This window comes from Etheostoma cragini, chromosome 21 (assembly GCF_013103735.1).
Source record: "Etheostoma cragini isolate CJK2018 chromosome 21, CSU_Ecrag_1.0, whole genome shotgun sequence".
Lineage (NCBI taxonomy): Eukaryota > Metazoa > Chordata > Actinopteri > Perciformes > Percidae > Etheostoma > Etheostoma cragini.
Window position 1 is genome coordinate 14102786 of NC_048427.1, and position 13831 is coordinate 14116616.

General features: G+C 41.8%; 1 protein-coding gene across 2 annotated transcripts; it reads right to left on the reverse strand.

Annotated features, from left to right (window-relative positions):
• Nucleotides 1-13527, reverse strand: ercc4 (excision repair cross-complementation group 4). Of its 2 annotated transcripts, none has more exons than XM_034860950.1 (10): nt 9122-9445; nt 7191-7371; nt 5394-5589; nt 5051-5258; nt 3819-3999; nt 3589-3720; nt 3142-3246; nt 1463-2120; nt 1244-1356; nt 1-1075 (listed from the first exon to the last, which is right to left on the reverse strand). In XM_034860950.1, the coding sequence occupies exons 1-10, from the start codon at nt 9296-9298 to the stop codon at nt 333-335; spliced, it is 2694 nt and encodes an 897-aa protein (XP_034716841.1). In that variant the 5' UTR covers nt 9299-9445; the 3' UTR covers nt 1-332. The 2 variants fall into 2 exon arrangements, with proteins under 2 accessions (XP_034716841.1, XP_034716842.1); XM_034860951.1 differs by lacking the exon at nt 9122-9445 and adding an exon at nt 13109-13527 and having other exon boundaries at nt 2-1075.
• Nucleotides 13528-13831: the final 304 nt, after the last annotated feature.

Genomic DNA, 13831 nt, shown 5'->3' on the forward strand with positions numbered 1-13831 from the left:
GAGGTGTTGAAACAAATCTAATGTACTATTTTCAGAATAGTTTACAATATACAATATGAAAAAAACACTGCATTAATTTAGTTAATTCTGTACAGCAATACATTAAACATTTCATTTTGGATGACAGACATGACAAATGACAGAATGAAGACTCATACTGAACAAATGCATGGTGTGAATTCAGTCGGTATCGTCAACGTCACTGTCATCCAACTTTACAATGCAAAACTAATCCTGACACCAGGGCAAATATGGTTATACAGAGTCAGATGCTTTAGAAGAATAAGAATAAGAAATACTTTCCCTTTACTTTCCCGCTTTTTCTTTACAGCCTATGGTTTCTGTTTGGCCTTCTGCACAGGAGCAGGAACATCAGCGACATTATGCAGAAACTCATACAGCGACTTAGCGTTGCTGGCATTCCCGAGTATTTCTGCTAGCTTGTCCTGACTGAGTTTGGCCAAATCTGCCAGACTGTCTGCATTTTTTATGAGAACCCGATAGTTTTTTGTATTAACCCCAGGCATTTTCAACAGGAAGTCATACGGTCCGGGGTTGTAGAGGTCTGCCGATTCAGCCACCATGTCTGACTCGGCTGTGACTGCCTGAGCTGCTGCAGCATCGGGTTCAGAGCGACCTTGCTTCAGGTCCAGGAAGAGCTCAGCTGTGGCATGTGGGGAGGGGCACCAGAGTATACGGAGCCGGGGGAAGTGCAAGGTGAGTAAGGTGAGTTTTGAAGAAATATCATTGGACGATATCTCATGACGGTAATCTGATCGGGCCGTTAAGGAAAACGGTTTTGCTGGGTCAAACTCAATGAGAAGCACTGGTTTTTTGTAGTAGCGGGTCATGGAGAGACACTGTGTGTAGAGGCGGCCGGTCTGCAACGAGCCAATCAGATCACTGACGCTCTTGCGCTCGACGCATGTGTCCGGGGTCAGGATGTAGTCACCTACTTCTAGGGTGACAGGCTCGATGTCCAGCCCACGGCGGTGCAGCAAGGAGGGCAGTTCACTGCGGAACTCCCTCATGTCCACGATGACTCGCGAGGGCTCTTTGGGCTGATCCTGGCCTCCTGGTTGTTGGACAGAAATTGGAAATACTAAATAATCAGACACGTATGCAAGACACTTGAGACTTTTAAAGGAGATGACAAAGTAAACTGTCCTGGAAATTCAATGAGAATAAAAAAAAAGACAGGGAACAAATCTACACTTTTCAAAAATGACTAAATTAGACTTGCCTGCTTTGCGGGTGTTAGTGGTGGCATTGGCAGGCTCCAAATTTCTAGCAAGGTCCAGGTTGGTGTCTTCCCGCCCCTCCCTCTCCTCTGGGACGACCATGGTAGCCTTTTCCCTACAAAGAAACAAACACACAAGCACCAATGAGAAGCCGACACTTTAACAAAACACACATCAACAGATACCCCCTAGGTGCTTGAGGAGAAAGGATTAGTTCTGACCTGATCAGGTGTTCAAAAGCTTTCTTTTCCTTAGACAGCGTCGTCAGGTACTTCTGTTCTTCTGTCGAGCCTCCGTAGATGAGGAAATACACCCTAAGCGCCTTTCCGGGCCGACTAGCTTTGTAGATCTCCAGCTGGCGGACAAAACTGAGTTCAGCATCGTACAGCACCACGAAACCGGGCTCCACCTCATGCAGCACCCTCGTCAAGCTGTGGGGGTCAGTGAGGCCTTTCAGTGGGTGGATGACAGTCAGCGGCTCCTTTAAGACACCATAGTAGGCATCTGATGACAAATCCAGCTTCAGCTGTTCTTCCTCCCCTCCATCCTCCCCCATCAGTTCATCCTCGTCTCCACTGCTGCCCATCGCAGCTGCTTCATCCATCTCCTCTTTCCCCACCATCTGGGTCAGGGTCAGGGATGGCCTTTTTTTACTCTTTGCAGACTTTTTCTGTGCAGGCTCCTTTCCCTTGGCTCCTTTTTTAGGCCAGCAGTTGCCCTTTTTGTGCAAGCCAAGTTCAAAGGCAGCGGCTGCAGCAGAGTCCCGTTTACCGATTGTGCGGCCATACAGTCGGTTAAGCATCCAGTCAGAGCCGTGCCTTATGTACTGCTGCAGCTGGGCACAAGTCCTGTCATCACTGGCACAGATCAGCACCCGACCTGGCGGCGGCACGTTAAGCAGTTAGACGGATACCTCTTCTATCGTACCTTTACCGATGCCACCATTTATCTCAACCAAGTCATACTTAACATCTATCATCAATGAAGGCAAAATAATAAATGTGTATCACGACATGCTTCATGTTGCATTGTCAGATGAGCCACTGTCCTGACACAGAGGAGACTTGTTGTTCGGTGCAGTTTCAGCTTTTTATCCATTACTTTAAGCTAACTGTTTCAACTGATCTGCAAACTAGTTTTCACGCACTCAAATGTTACGGCTGAATCAAAATGTGGATATATTATTTTATCAAATTTGGGATTTCTATTTCTTTCAAATTCCTTGAGCTACTCCACAATCTTTTCATTTACCCCATATCAACTGTAGAAGCTCTCTTTGGGGTACTAGTACTACCGTTTTAGAATCACTGGCTTATTGACACACCTAAATTGAAAGCAGCCATCGTTAATGTTATAAGTTAAACCCAGGCTTTTCTTGCTATGACCAGCAAAGATATCCAGGAGAAGGTCCTATACCCTACTGAGTATTTTCAAATTCAGCAAGTGTGTGTGTGTGTGTGTGTGTGTGTGTTTGGTGTGTGTGTTAAAGTCTTAAACACAGCAGCACACAGCAGGGAAGCTGGACAAACCAGCACACCATGAGGACATCTTTGTGAAATGTCAGCTGTGTTTAGGCTGACCTCTGCTGGTTTTACATTTAATATTCAATCCAATTTGTAGATTTGTCTATTAATACTCTTTCCCCATGTAGATCCAGAGGCAATTTCAATTGACAACAACCATTTCGAAAGTAGTAGTTGTTTCTATGAAATTATGTTAATATTTTATATATTAATATATTATCATACCATCTATGGGTTTATCTCACATAAAAGAGTCTGACTGCAACGGTTGTTGTGAAATAGCTTCCTTGTGCTGTGCTTTGCCTTTGCGCCGTATCCTATCATTTCTTATCACGTGTAGGTGGCTCTACATTGCTTTAACAGAACTGAGCTCTAACCTGGTTCATCTTCAGAGCGCTGGTTCTCCTTCTCAATCTCCTGCAGCACCTCCGTCAGAGCATCCCACTTTGGGCTCTTTTCCAGCACTAGTTCTCGCTTCACCTCTGAAACGCACACATACACTGAGCCTTGAGTAATTCCAACATCAGTACACATACAAGAAAATAATGTTGCGGAGTCCCCCAGGGAAATTTTGAGCGTCAAAGACGTCCTGTCCTGCGTTCTGATACACTTCAATGCACCAATTTACGATTTGAAGGAAACACAGATGACAAAATACATAGGAAAGTATGTTGTTACATGTCATTGTACATTTTTAAATGGGCCTATAGAAATCCTGGAGCTTTCTTAGTGGGTATACTGCGTAAACCTGCGTATCACATAGATTCCACCACTAATCTACTCTGAAGTACACTATGTCTGAGAACTGTTCATCGGTCAGTTACCTAAGGCAGAGGATGACTTCGGTTTCTCTGCCTCTTCTCCCACTTTGACTTTCTTCTTGCTGTCAGGGATGCGGTACACTCTACCTCTGGCATTCATAAACATGGAGGTGCTGGAGTCGAGGAACAACCACCCTGATGGATGAATCAAACATGGATAAAGGTGGTTCACCACAAAGATTAATAACAATTATTTACCCAGAGTACTTCCAAGTTGGAGTGTTCTACTTTACCTGAATTGGACCCAAAGACCTTTTGGCTGGAGCGCAGCGACTCGAGCAGATTGAGAAAGGTGACGCAGTCGTACTGGGTGAGGTAGAGCAGGAGAACCCTCAGCACCTTCAGGTCCTGGACCAGGGCCTTGGTCTTTGCTCCCAGCTGGTGCCACAAGGGGTCCAGGTAGTGACGGATGGTCTGGATGGGAGTAAGGCAAAACACAACCTTAAAAATAAGAATTCAACTCACATGTAGGTAACCAACAGGGCAGTTGGACAACAACATGTACAAGTGTTATTACAGTATAAGTCCTATTTTCTTCTCAGTCATAGTATTACTGGGGTTCTCCAGTTATTTCTAAAAATTGCATAAACAAATCTGTGTCCAAGTGAATCTGTCACATCTGTTTATGACTGTAAAGGGGCCCTGCCACACAAAACCGTTTTTTATTTGCATTATTTGACATGTCTTAGGTCAGTTTGTGTTATGTTGTGAATGTGAAAATTAACTGCTACCTCCTGTCAGCTCTAGCCACTGAAATAAGCAGAGAAATCAGGCCAACTACAAAAGCTGATCAGTCTGACGACATGTTGCATGACCTCATTAATATTCATGAGCTCGCCCGGTTGCGCTGGATACTGATAGCCAGGCTTTCATTGGTTAGCTGTTAGCCAATCAGAGTCAAGCCGCTTTTTCGTTGAATATTAATGAGAACTGGCACAAATTGAGGGGAGTCTTCCTGCAGGCTTTCTATACCACGCTAGAATGGCTTGAAACAAGGTAATCAAGGGTATTTTTTCCACAAAAAAATGTTACACAGTCCATGATAGAGCTTTACCATTACCAAAAAATAATGAAATACGTGTGGCAGGACACCTTTAAAGTGAGCGGTAAATCTTTGCCAAATACAAAAGTCATCTGACGATATTTGTCTTGTGTTAATAATCAATATAGAATTTGGGGTCATTTTTGGGGGGTTTAGAGGATATTTTTCAAATATTTCCTGACACTGTGTGTAAGCTGTATCTTTTTAATAGCTTTAATAGCATTTTGGGTGCCAATTTAGGAGGTTTATCTTGCTGTTTAGGATTGACACTACTTGTAAAAAAAGATCTACTACAAGACTGACGTTTGTTCCAGCTTTTCATAAAGTTTTCTCATTACATTAGGCCATCTAAAAGAGAAGCATAAGTAGTTATATTTCAACATTAAAATCCATGCCAAAGCAGTCAAAAACACAGTGGTAGACCTTTTCAAAGGCGTTGCCAAGAGTGTTCTCCACGGAGAGGTCCTCGGCCTCCAGGGTGGGGTTGTAGCGTTTCAGCTCCTTCAGACAGGCGCTCATGATATCCAGGATGGAGCTCTGGATGGCCCTCATAGCCGGCGTCAGTGACACATGGAGCTCTACCACCTCGGGTTTGTGCCTGTCCAGCGCTGTGTTTACTGATGCTTGAAACCTGTTGAACCAAGCAGGTTGAGAGAGCAAAGGTGAAGAAGGATGAGGAAAGAATTCAGTCTTTGTGAAATTACACAAGGGCCTTTACTGCTCTTTTTTGTCTGCTGTGAAAAAGGTCAATTATGTTCAATGGTACCTGGGCCACAGGTAGAGCTTCTTGACGAAGAGGTTCCTCATCACACGCTCCACCTGGCAGAAGCCCGAGGAGAAGGACGTGGCCTTGTCAGTGAAGGCTTTAATGAAGCCTGTCTTGTTCTTCTGTCTGAACAGACGAAGAATGAAGGCCTCCTGACACGACTCGATGATTTTATGAGCACGATACACCAGGATTCCTGAGAGGGTGGTACAGATAGATAGTTTGTGCATGTTAGTCCGGGTTTCTGTTTAGTACTAACCACTAACTAACACCACAGAGTGACCAGACAAGTAGAGAAATCTGTAAATTGTGCAGTGCAACACCCATCAAAAAAAATGGGAGGGAAACGTATTTGATGAAAGCGGTTTTATTGTTTAGTTATGGTACATTTAGCTTTATACTAAAAATTACATGCTTGTTTTAAAGAATATTTGATTCTATCTATATATAAATAACATTATAGATATTGTCCAATGTATTCTTTATCTCTCTTGTTAGTCCCCATATTAAAAGACATGTCTATCAATTTGTGAGAGACAACATCTTTAAAAATTGATGGAGAGGGCATTTAGTATTACTGTTGTTCCTTCAGACCTCAAATGGACAGCGCTGTGAGCACTGAAATGCCTTAAAAGCTAAAGCTAATATATACATTTTTGTCATAACAGTAACTGACAGTACTACATGAATCAGATCATCTGTTTTGCCTCCTCGGGGTGCTCCAAAAAATGGCATAAGGGAAACCAACAACCAATCAGAACAGAGGAGACTCTAACACAGTCAATGACTGCTTGTGAAAAGTGATCAAACTGAAAATGTTTTCAGAAATATGTTTCAGTGTACTGATGCTCGGGCTGGTTTTGGCTTGACTTGGTCACAAACATTCTCACTTTACAGCTAAACAGAACACTAAAACACTTTTCACAAGGGATCAACGCTGCCTGGTTTTTAAAGTTGACTGCAGTTCACAAGCAGTCATTCACACAGCGTTGGAGACGCTTTGGAAACTTGCAAATGCCATTAGGAGGGAGGCAGATTATCTGTCTAATGTGCTACTGAAAATATGACAAAAGGTCATTTTTATAAAAGGTTACCCACTGAACCTAAGGCCCATGCCAACTAATAATTATTTGTTAAAAGTTTTCTTGTATCAATTATTAATCCTACATTGAGGCCATTTAAAAAACTAAATCAGTAAATACAAAATGTAAGTGATAAATGACATAATATTATATAGGATGCAAATATAAAATGTATTGCATGTGTTACCAAAGTATATGAAACTAATAATTGTCGGTGATCAATTAGTCTCGCATTGCCGGACCTTCCTCCGCATGCTAGTCCATACAACATTCCGGGATGGGAGAAAAACATGCTCTGGTTGATTGGCATTTCTTTAAACCAATCACAATTGTCTCGTCTAAGCGCCGCTGCAAAATAGCCTCAGAAAGGAACTTGTTTTGGTGGAACATGTGTACGTTTAAAGGTTGTTTTGGTCGTGCAACCCAGATTGGACAGAGCCTAGCGAGCTGTCTGGATTTACCCTGCAGAGATCTGAGGAGCAGTCCACCAGAGTCCTCATTAATCCTCTGGAGTTTAAAATTACAACGCAAACAAAGCAAAAGGTAAAGGCCCTCTGGCCAAAAAAAGAGAGACATCCGGCGGAATTTCCCGCAGAACAAGAGCAATCCCGGTAGTAGAACGCCGTGGATCCTTATCCATCAATAAAATCATGATATGTAACAAACTAACATCAACGCGGCCCTAATTTAAGCCATGAACAGGCAAGTGTCCTACCCGATATGAGATGAGCGGGGATGCGGTCGGTGAGGAAGTCCACCACCAGGATTCTGCTGGTGACGAACAGCACTCCTCCTTCAGTGTAAACATTATAGCGCTCAGTGCTCTGCACGTCGCTGGTCACTGTCCTGGGTAGGTGGGTCACACCCTCCGCTCGCAACTGCTCCGTGAAATATTCCTGAGAAGGGAAGACAGTTAAACCTGCTATAAGTACCTTTACATTTTGGATGCAGCTAGAGGTAAAACTGTAAACAATATATATATTTTGTTTACGCAGGGATTGCGTGGCGAATCTTAAAAAGGTTTTTCTGTGTAAAAAAGGGCAAAGCATGAGTGACTACAACTTAACTGGGTACATGTTTTAAATGAGCATGTTTTGATCCAACAGTGCAACAATAGGCCACTGGCTGTTCCCTCTATGACGTGTGAAATTGCCCCAGAAATTTATAAAGTATTGGACATGGGAAGGCAGCCAAAGAGAGATGTATCGTCAGGTTTAGTTTATGATACCAGATAGGCTATGTGATGATATATAGACCCTTTTCAGACGGACATTTTGACAGGTTAGATCAGTAAAAAAAATGGGTATTGTAATATTAGCATTTCAATAAGTGTACCAGTAGTCCATGATAATAAGTGAGCATGCATATTATTAGACCCCTGGAAATTGCTCACCTGAATGGAATGCAGCCATCATTAATGTTAATAAGTCCACCTGGGCTATTCCTACTTTAACAAGTCTGCTGAGAAGAGATTGCATTGTTCCCTTTATGTTGAAGGTAGGAGTAATGTTAGTACTTGCTTATAAATTATTTTCAAACAGACACCATGTTTGAATGTATTAGACCGAATTTCTTAAATCATCTACAAAGCTCTGTTCTATACATCACGAGTAATAGTTTATATTAACTTAGCTACTTACTTTGTTCATATTAGCCACCTTGCCTGGTTACGTTGCATCGTTACCAATAAATTATGAAGCCAAGCTTTACTTGGCTTCATAATTTGTTAATTATGATTAGATACAGTGGCTTGAGAAAGTTTACACACCCATGCTAAAGTTGGTTAAAAAGATGAGAAAAAAAAAACATCTTTTGGGAATTAATGTTAGTACCTTAATTCAAAAAATGTAGGAAAATCCAATCTTTAAGGACACCAATTTTCTTTGTGAATGAATACTATATTGTTAATAAATAAAGGTTCTTCCAGGACAGTTATTTCATGGATCCAGGATACTTTGCATCCTGACAAAGTTCCCTTGGCCTTTGGAATTAAAATACCCCCCCCCCCCCCCCCCCCCCCCCCCCCCCCCCCCCCCCCCATCATCACATACCCTTCACCATACATAGAGATTGGCATGGTTTTTATTTCATTTAGCTTAATAGCTGGTTTAACTTGCATTGAGAGATGATCTTATGGAAAGTTCCCCATGCCTATCTCTATGGATGGTGAAGGATATGTGATGATGTTTTTTTTTTTAATTCCATTAGTTTAATTCCAAAGGCCAAGGGAGCTTTATCAGGATGCATAGAATCCTGATCCATGAAATAACTGGCCTTTAAAGATAAAAATGTGCCTGCCTCTATGGGAATTTAACATAGGGGTGCGTATAATTATGCCCCCTGTATTTTTTTTGTATTCCCCTTTTTAACCAACCTTAGCATGGTCGTGTAAACTTTCTCAAGCCACTGTATCTAATCATGTCTTTACTTGTCTTCATAATTTGTTGCTAACGATGCAACGTAACTACACAAGGTGGCTAATATGAACAAAGTAAGTAGCTAAGCTAATATAAACTGTTACCCGTGATGTATAGAACAGAGCTTTGTAGATATTTTTCAGAAATTAGGTCTACGACATTGGGTGTGTAAACTTTCTCAAGCCACTGTAGTATAAGCTAAGCTAACACTGAGCTATGCGCTCCTCACCTGTTCTGGTGTGGTTGTGTTGAGCAGAAGGACCAGGCTGCCCTGCTCCGAGTAAACCCGCATGAACTGCAGCAGGATGCGGTCTATCCCCATCCCCTCCGCTACTACCAGCAGCCCGTCACAGCCCAACAGGCTCAGAAACATCTCAGTCTCAAACTCCAGCAACGGCCCCGCCATGTTGGCGGCACAACAACCACGAAAACAACCACGTTTTCTCTTACTCCCTGTGATAAAAGTTAGCAAAAAGCGACAGAAGTCTAGCGAGAGACATCAGTGGGTTGCCCGCATCTGTTGTTCAATGTTTTGAAGTTGCACATCCGGTCACGAGACCGGAACGTGTCGCGTGAGCGTGCCGAGAAAACAAAACGAGAACGTGATTATGAGCGTGCCAAGCGTGCCATCTAGTGACATGGAGGCCAAGATGTTCTGTTCACACAACAGACTGTATATAGTTATATTACAGTATATTATACGGTCTATGGTTTTTACAAGACTTCAGAGTTTGGTTGCTGATGGTTTGTTTAATATGAAACGAATGCAGATGTGAGTTTATCGCTATGTAAATAGTCAATTATCACATTCTCATTAACATTTAATGACAGTTTAAAAACTCTTCCATGTCTAAATTTGACTGCAGACAAAACTTAACGAAATCTTGTTTTTTATCTCACCAGTTTTAATTTCCCAAACTCACAACCTTTTGATGTCAGATTGCAAGCATCTAAGCACCTGGCTACAGATGGCAAGATCTGGAGAGGCTGGCTGAGAACAGGACGAGGTGGAGAAATGTTGTCAGTGGGTTACGCTTTGGAGTTACAGGCTTAAGTCAGTTAGTAAGTCAGTAAGTAAGTAAGTCAGTAAACACACCAGTTAGGATATTAAACGGTCTCTGCTATCAAATGTATTCAAACAGAAGGCTAATGTAACGATGATAATGTCACGTTGATTTTAGAACAAACTAAAATGAACCCCGTTGGAGAAGGGTCAGCAGTAAAGTATGCATGATTCATTTGGTTAAAGCATAATTTGCATATTTATAAATTATGTTATTCATTATGAGATGTGGTTGTGACCTGTCAAAATAGCTGGCTTTCAGATACAATGATATAATATCAGTATCAAACCAAAAAACCTCACACCAGTCAAACACCAATCCGTTTTCAGTTAACTGCCACAATAACAAACACACTAATACACCATCAGACAGTAAAATGGGCTCAGAAATTCAGGGCAAGGGGCCAATAGCTGTTTTAGTGACAGTATTAACCAGTTTTGGGGTGGATTATTCCTGTTATGCACAGACAGGAGCAGTGCTGTAATGTGCTTGCATAACAAAGGCTGCCAGCTGGGCTTTGTAAAACCCTCTGTTGTGTCAGCCCACATTTCTCTTCCGTAAGAGAGGAGGGGACATGAATAGGTCTGTGCTCATTAATGGCAGCATGAGCAGGACGAGGCTGAGCCCACCGTCACACAACACTACACTACACTACACTACACTACACACACACACACGCTAAAATACCAACACACAGTTGTTTTTTTACACAGAGGCATGGTCATGACTCACCATAGCTTTAAAACTTTAGACATGAATTTAGCCACTCGTTGGAGTTGTTAAATCTGTCACTCATCTGCTACGATGTACTCCGTGTGGACCCACATTGCATAAAACAGCACCCTTAAGAGGGACTCATTATAATGAGTTATCTGGATAATGTATTTTCTTTTCTTTTCACTTTGTCCTAATCTGCAAAGTTATCTTTGAAGTGACACAGGAAACTCTGTGGGTGAATGTGCATGTGTATGTGTGTCTAAAACTGATTTCTTTTAATATCCTGATTTAGAATAAATGAGGGGTGAAGGACTGTTGCCGAAATTAAGTAAGTGTGTTAACTAAAACTCATATTTCAGCAACTCGTCCATCACTAATGAATTTCATTAACGTTTTCAACAAGTTCTTCAACTTCTTTTGATAGAATGTAATTACTTTATGGTCAAATATATGTGGCCTGTCCCTCACATCAACCCCATCCAACACTTTTGGGATGAAGTGGAATGCCGAGTACAAGCTAATGGCCTTTTCACGCACCATTAGTGGCATGGTGGCAAGTAACTAAGGACACATATTCATGTACTGATCCAATACAATTTTCAGGTACTTGTACTTTGCTTTGGTATATCCATTTCATGCTACTGTATACTTTTGATGCACTACACTTATATATTCTACTTTTTACTGCAAACTTGTGTATTTGACCACTAGTTACTGTGCTGATTAAGATTTCACATACAAAAACACATGATAAGCTTGTAAAATACAAGGATTAAACCTGTGTTTCTGGATCTAATGCATACAGTATGACCCCTTCCATAAAAAAAAAGATTCTCTCAGATAGTTTTATTTCTAGTAAAACACTAAGGTTAAAAATTAACCAATGTTTTACAAAGAAAGCAAAGATTAGATAACGTCCAAAAACATAAATGTGTAGCAGAACGTCAATTCATCTTTCCCACCCCCATAATCATGTTACAACAATCTTGTGAGCCCTTGGAGAGACCCGACTGAACTTAACTGTGGGTCCACCTTAATCAGAAACATTTACTTTAAGTATATCTTATTATACCATGTCATGCTAATTTACAGGCTCATACTTGTATTTACAGGTTGTACCAGAATAGGTTTACATGGTTTAATTTTCAAAAAACACCATATTTTAGTTGTAGTGCACATTGCTGCAGCTCCTCTTTTCACCCTGTGTGTTGAGCTCTCCGTTTTAGCTACAGAGTGAGGCATCTCACTTCTGTTCAATCTTTGTTGGGAGTCGTGCATGTGCAGTAGCTAGGTAAGGACTACTAGCCAGTGAGAAGCAGAGTTTCAGGGTGTGCCACGCTAGCAGCTAGGCAACCATTATAACATTTGTTACAGAGTGATGCACGTTTGTCACGGAAGTAAAGGCTAGACTGCAATAGAGCAGTTTGGAGCAGTTAGGGAACACTGATTTCTGATGGAGATGGTAAGTCCCTTTGGGGTGGACTTTGGGCTTAAAAAAAAAAAGATATATAACACAATAGAGGAAAGGGAAAAAGGCAAAAAGCAAAATATGAGCACTTTTAATTTTTTTAGTTAGTTTTATTTTTGTAATGGTACTTTTAGAATCAGAGTCAGCTTGGCCAAGTAAGTGTGAACACATGCAGGTTTGTATGTGTATTTAAAAAAGTGTATGTACTGTACATATATGCATACACATATGCATATATACTCTTCAGTAGAAGATCTGAACATGTCTTCCACCACTGTAACCTATTGCACTGGTGGATGAATGGAAGCAGATTCCTTCAGCCAGATACCAAAACCTTGTAAACCTTCACAGAAATCTGTCCACGCTGCTATAGGAGAATATTAATGCCGATGGTTTTGGAATGAGACATCAAACAATCACTTAAACGTGTAATAATCGAATGTCCACATCATTTTGACCATAAAGTTCACTATAATATTCGTAGGCCCGTATTTCTGAGTCCATTCATGTGTATTCACAGTGAAATGTCTTATAAACTGACACCAGGGATGCAGTGGTAGAGAGAGACAGAGCGGTAGAGAGAGAGAGACAGAGAGAGAGACAGAGAGAGAGGGGGAGAGAGAGAGACAGAGAGAGACAGAGAGAGAGGGGGAGAGAGAGAGAGAGAAAGAGAGGGAAAGAGGGAGAGAGAGAGAGAGAGAGAGAGAGAGAGAGAAATAATTCTCCATTAGCCACATGTACAGCTTGTGTTCATCTTGTCAAACATCTAACCAGTTGATTTGAGAGCGATTTCTTAGCTAAATAAGGACAAAGTGTATCTACCTGCAAGGGCCAACATGTTGGACGACTGAGTGCACAGACACATCACTCCTGGAGGATTAAAGTAATGCAATGTCTTGAACAAGCCTACAGAGAGCAGTGGAGAACTGTGTTTTGCATACATACATCTCACTTTAGACGGGTTTACCTCTGCTATGATCTGTGTTTGAGAACGTTAATGTCCATCCAGCCTCTTCTGCAGCTTAATGGGTTGGAGGGGTAACACAACGCCATTAGGACTGACAGGAGCGAGAGGAAAAAAAAAAGCAACATAAATGATTCTGCTATTATAAGAGTTTTATGGTACATGAAATGGAATCAAATGATGCATAAATGTGCTTAGGAGGAACCAGTATGTTTCCCAGAGTCAGGTTGGTTGGCACATGTGAAGGATCGCGGCGAAACCTGTTCATCCGCTTCTCTTTGCATCAAGCGAGATGAGTAAAAGGTTTGGCAGCTGATGTGCATCCTGATGTCATGGATGGTGCGCCACTATTGCAAATGAGAGGAGAACAGCTTGAATTTGATGGCAGGCTGGAGGAAAAAATAAGACTAGATATTTAACACTGCCTGCCTGACTGCAGTGTAGGAGGGAATGAGAGAGAGAGAGAGAGAGAGAGAGAGAGAGAAGAGAAAACAGCTAAAGGCCCAGTACATCCCTCCAGCCCTCATTAGGAAGAGAGAGAAGCAGCAGGGTTTCGTTGTAAATGGAGGGCTAAGCCTGAGAGCCTCCTGGGCTCTAAGGGCCAAACTCAACGCCTCTGGAGGTTAACACACACTTTCTTTAAAAGAAATAGCTTGACATTCTGAAAAATACACTCATTGGCTTATACTTGCTGTGAGTTAGATTAGATGGCTGTTGCCACTCAGC

Bases quoted from the DNA above. Each gene is read 5' to 3' on its own strand.
- ercc4 (XM_034860950.1), bottom strand. From the start codon at position 9,298: ATGGCGGGGCCGTTGCTGGAGTTTGAGACTGAGATGTTTCTGAGCCTG. The intron at 5,259-5,393 runs GTACCATTGAAC...TTGGTTCAACAG, and splicing joins AAGCTCTACCTGTGGCCCAG to GTTTCAAGCATCAGTAAACA. The intron at 3,721-3,818 runs GTAAAGTAGAAC...TTCATCCATCAG, and splicing joins GGTCTTTGGGTCCAATTCAG to GGTGGTTGTTCCTCGACTCC.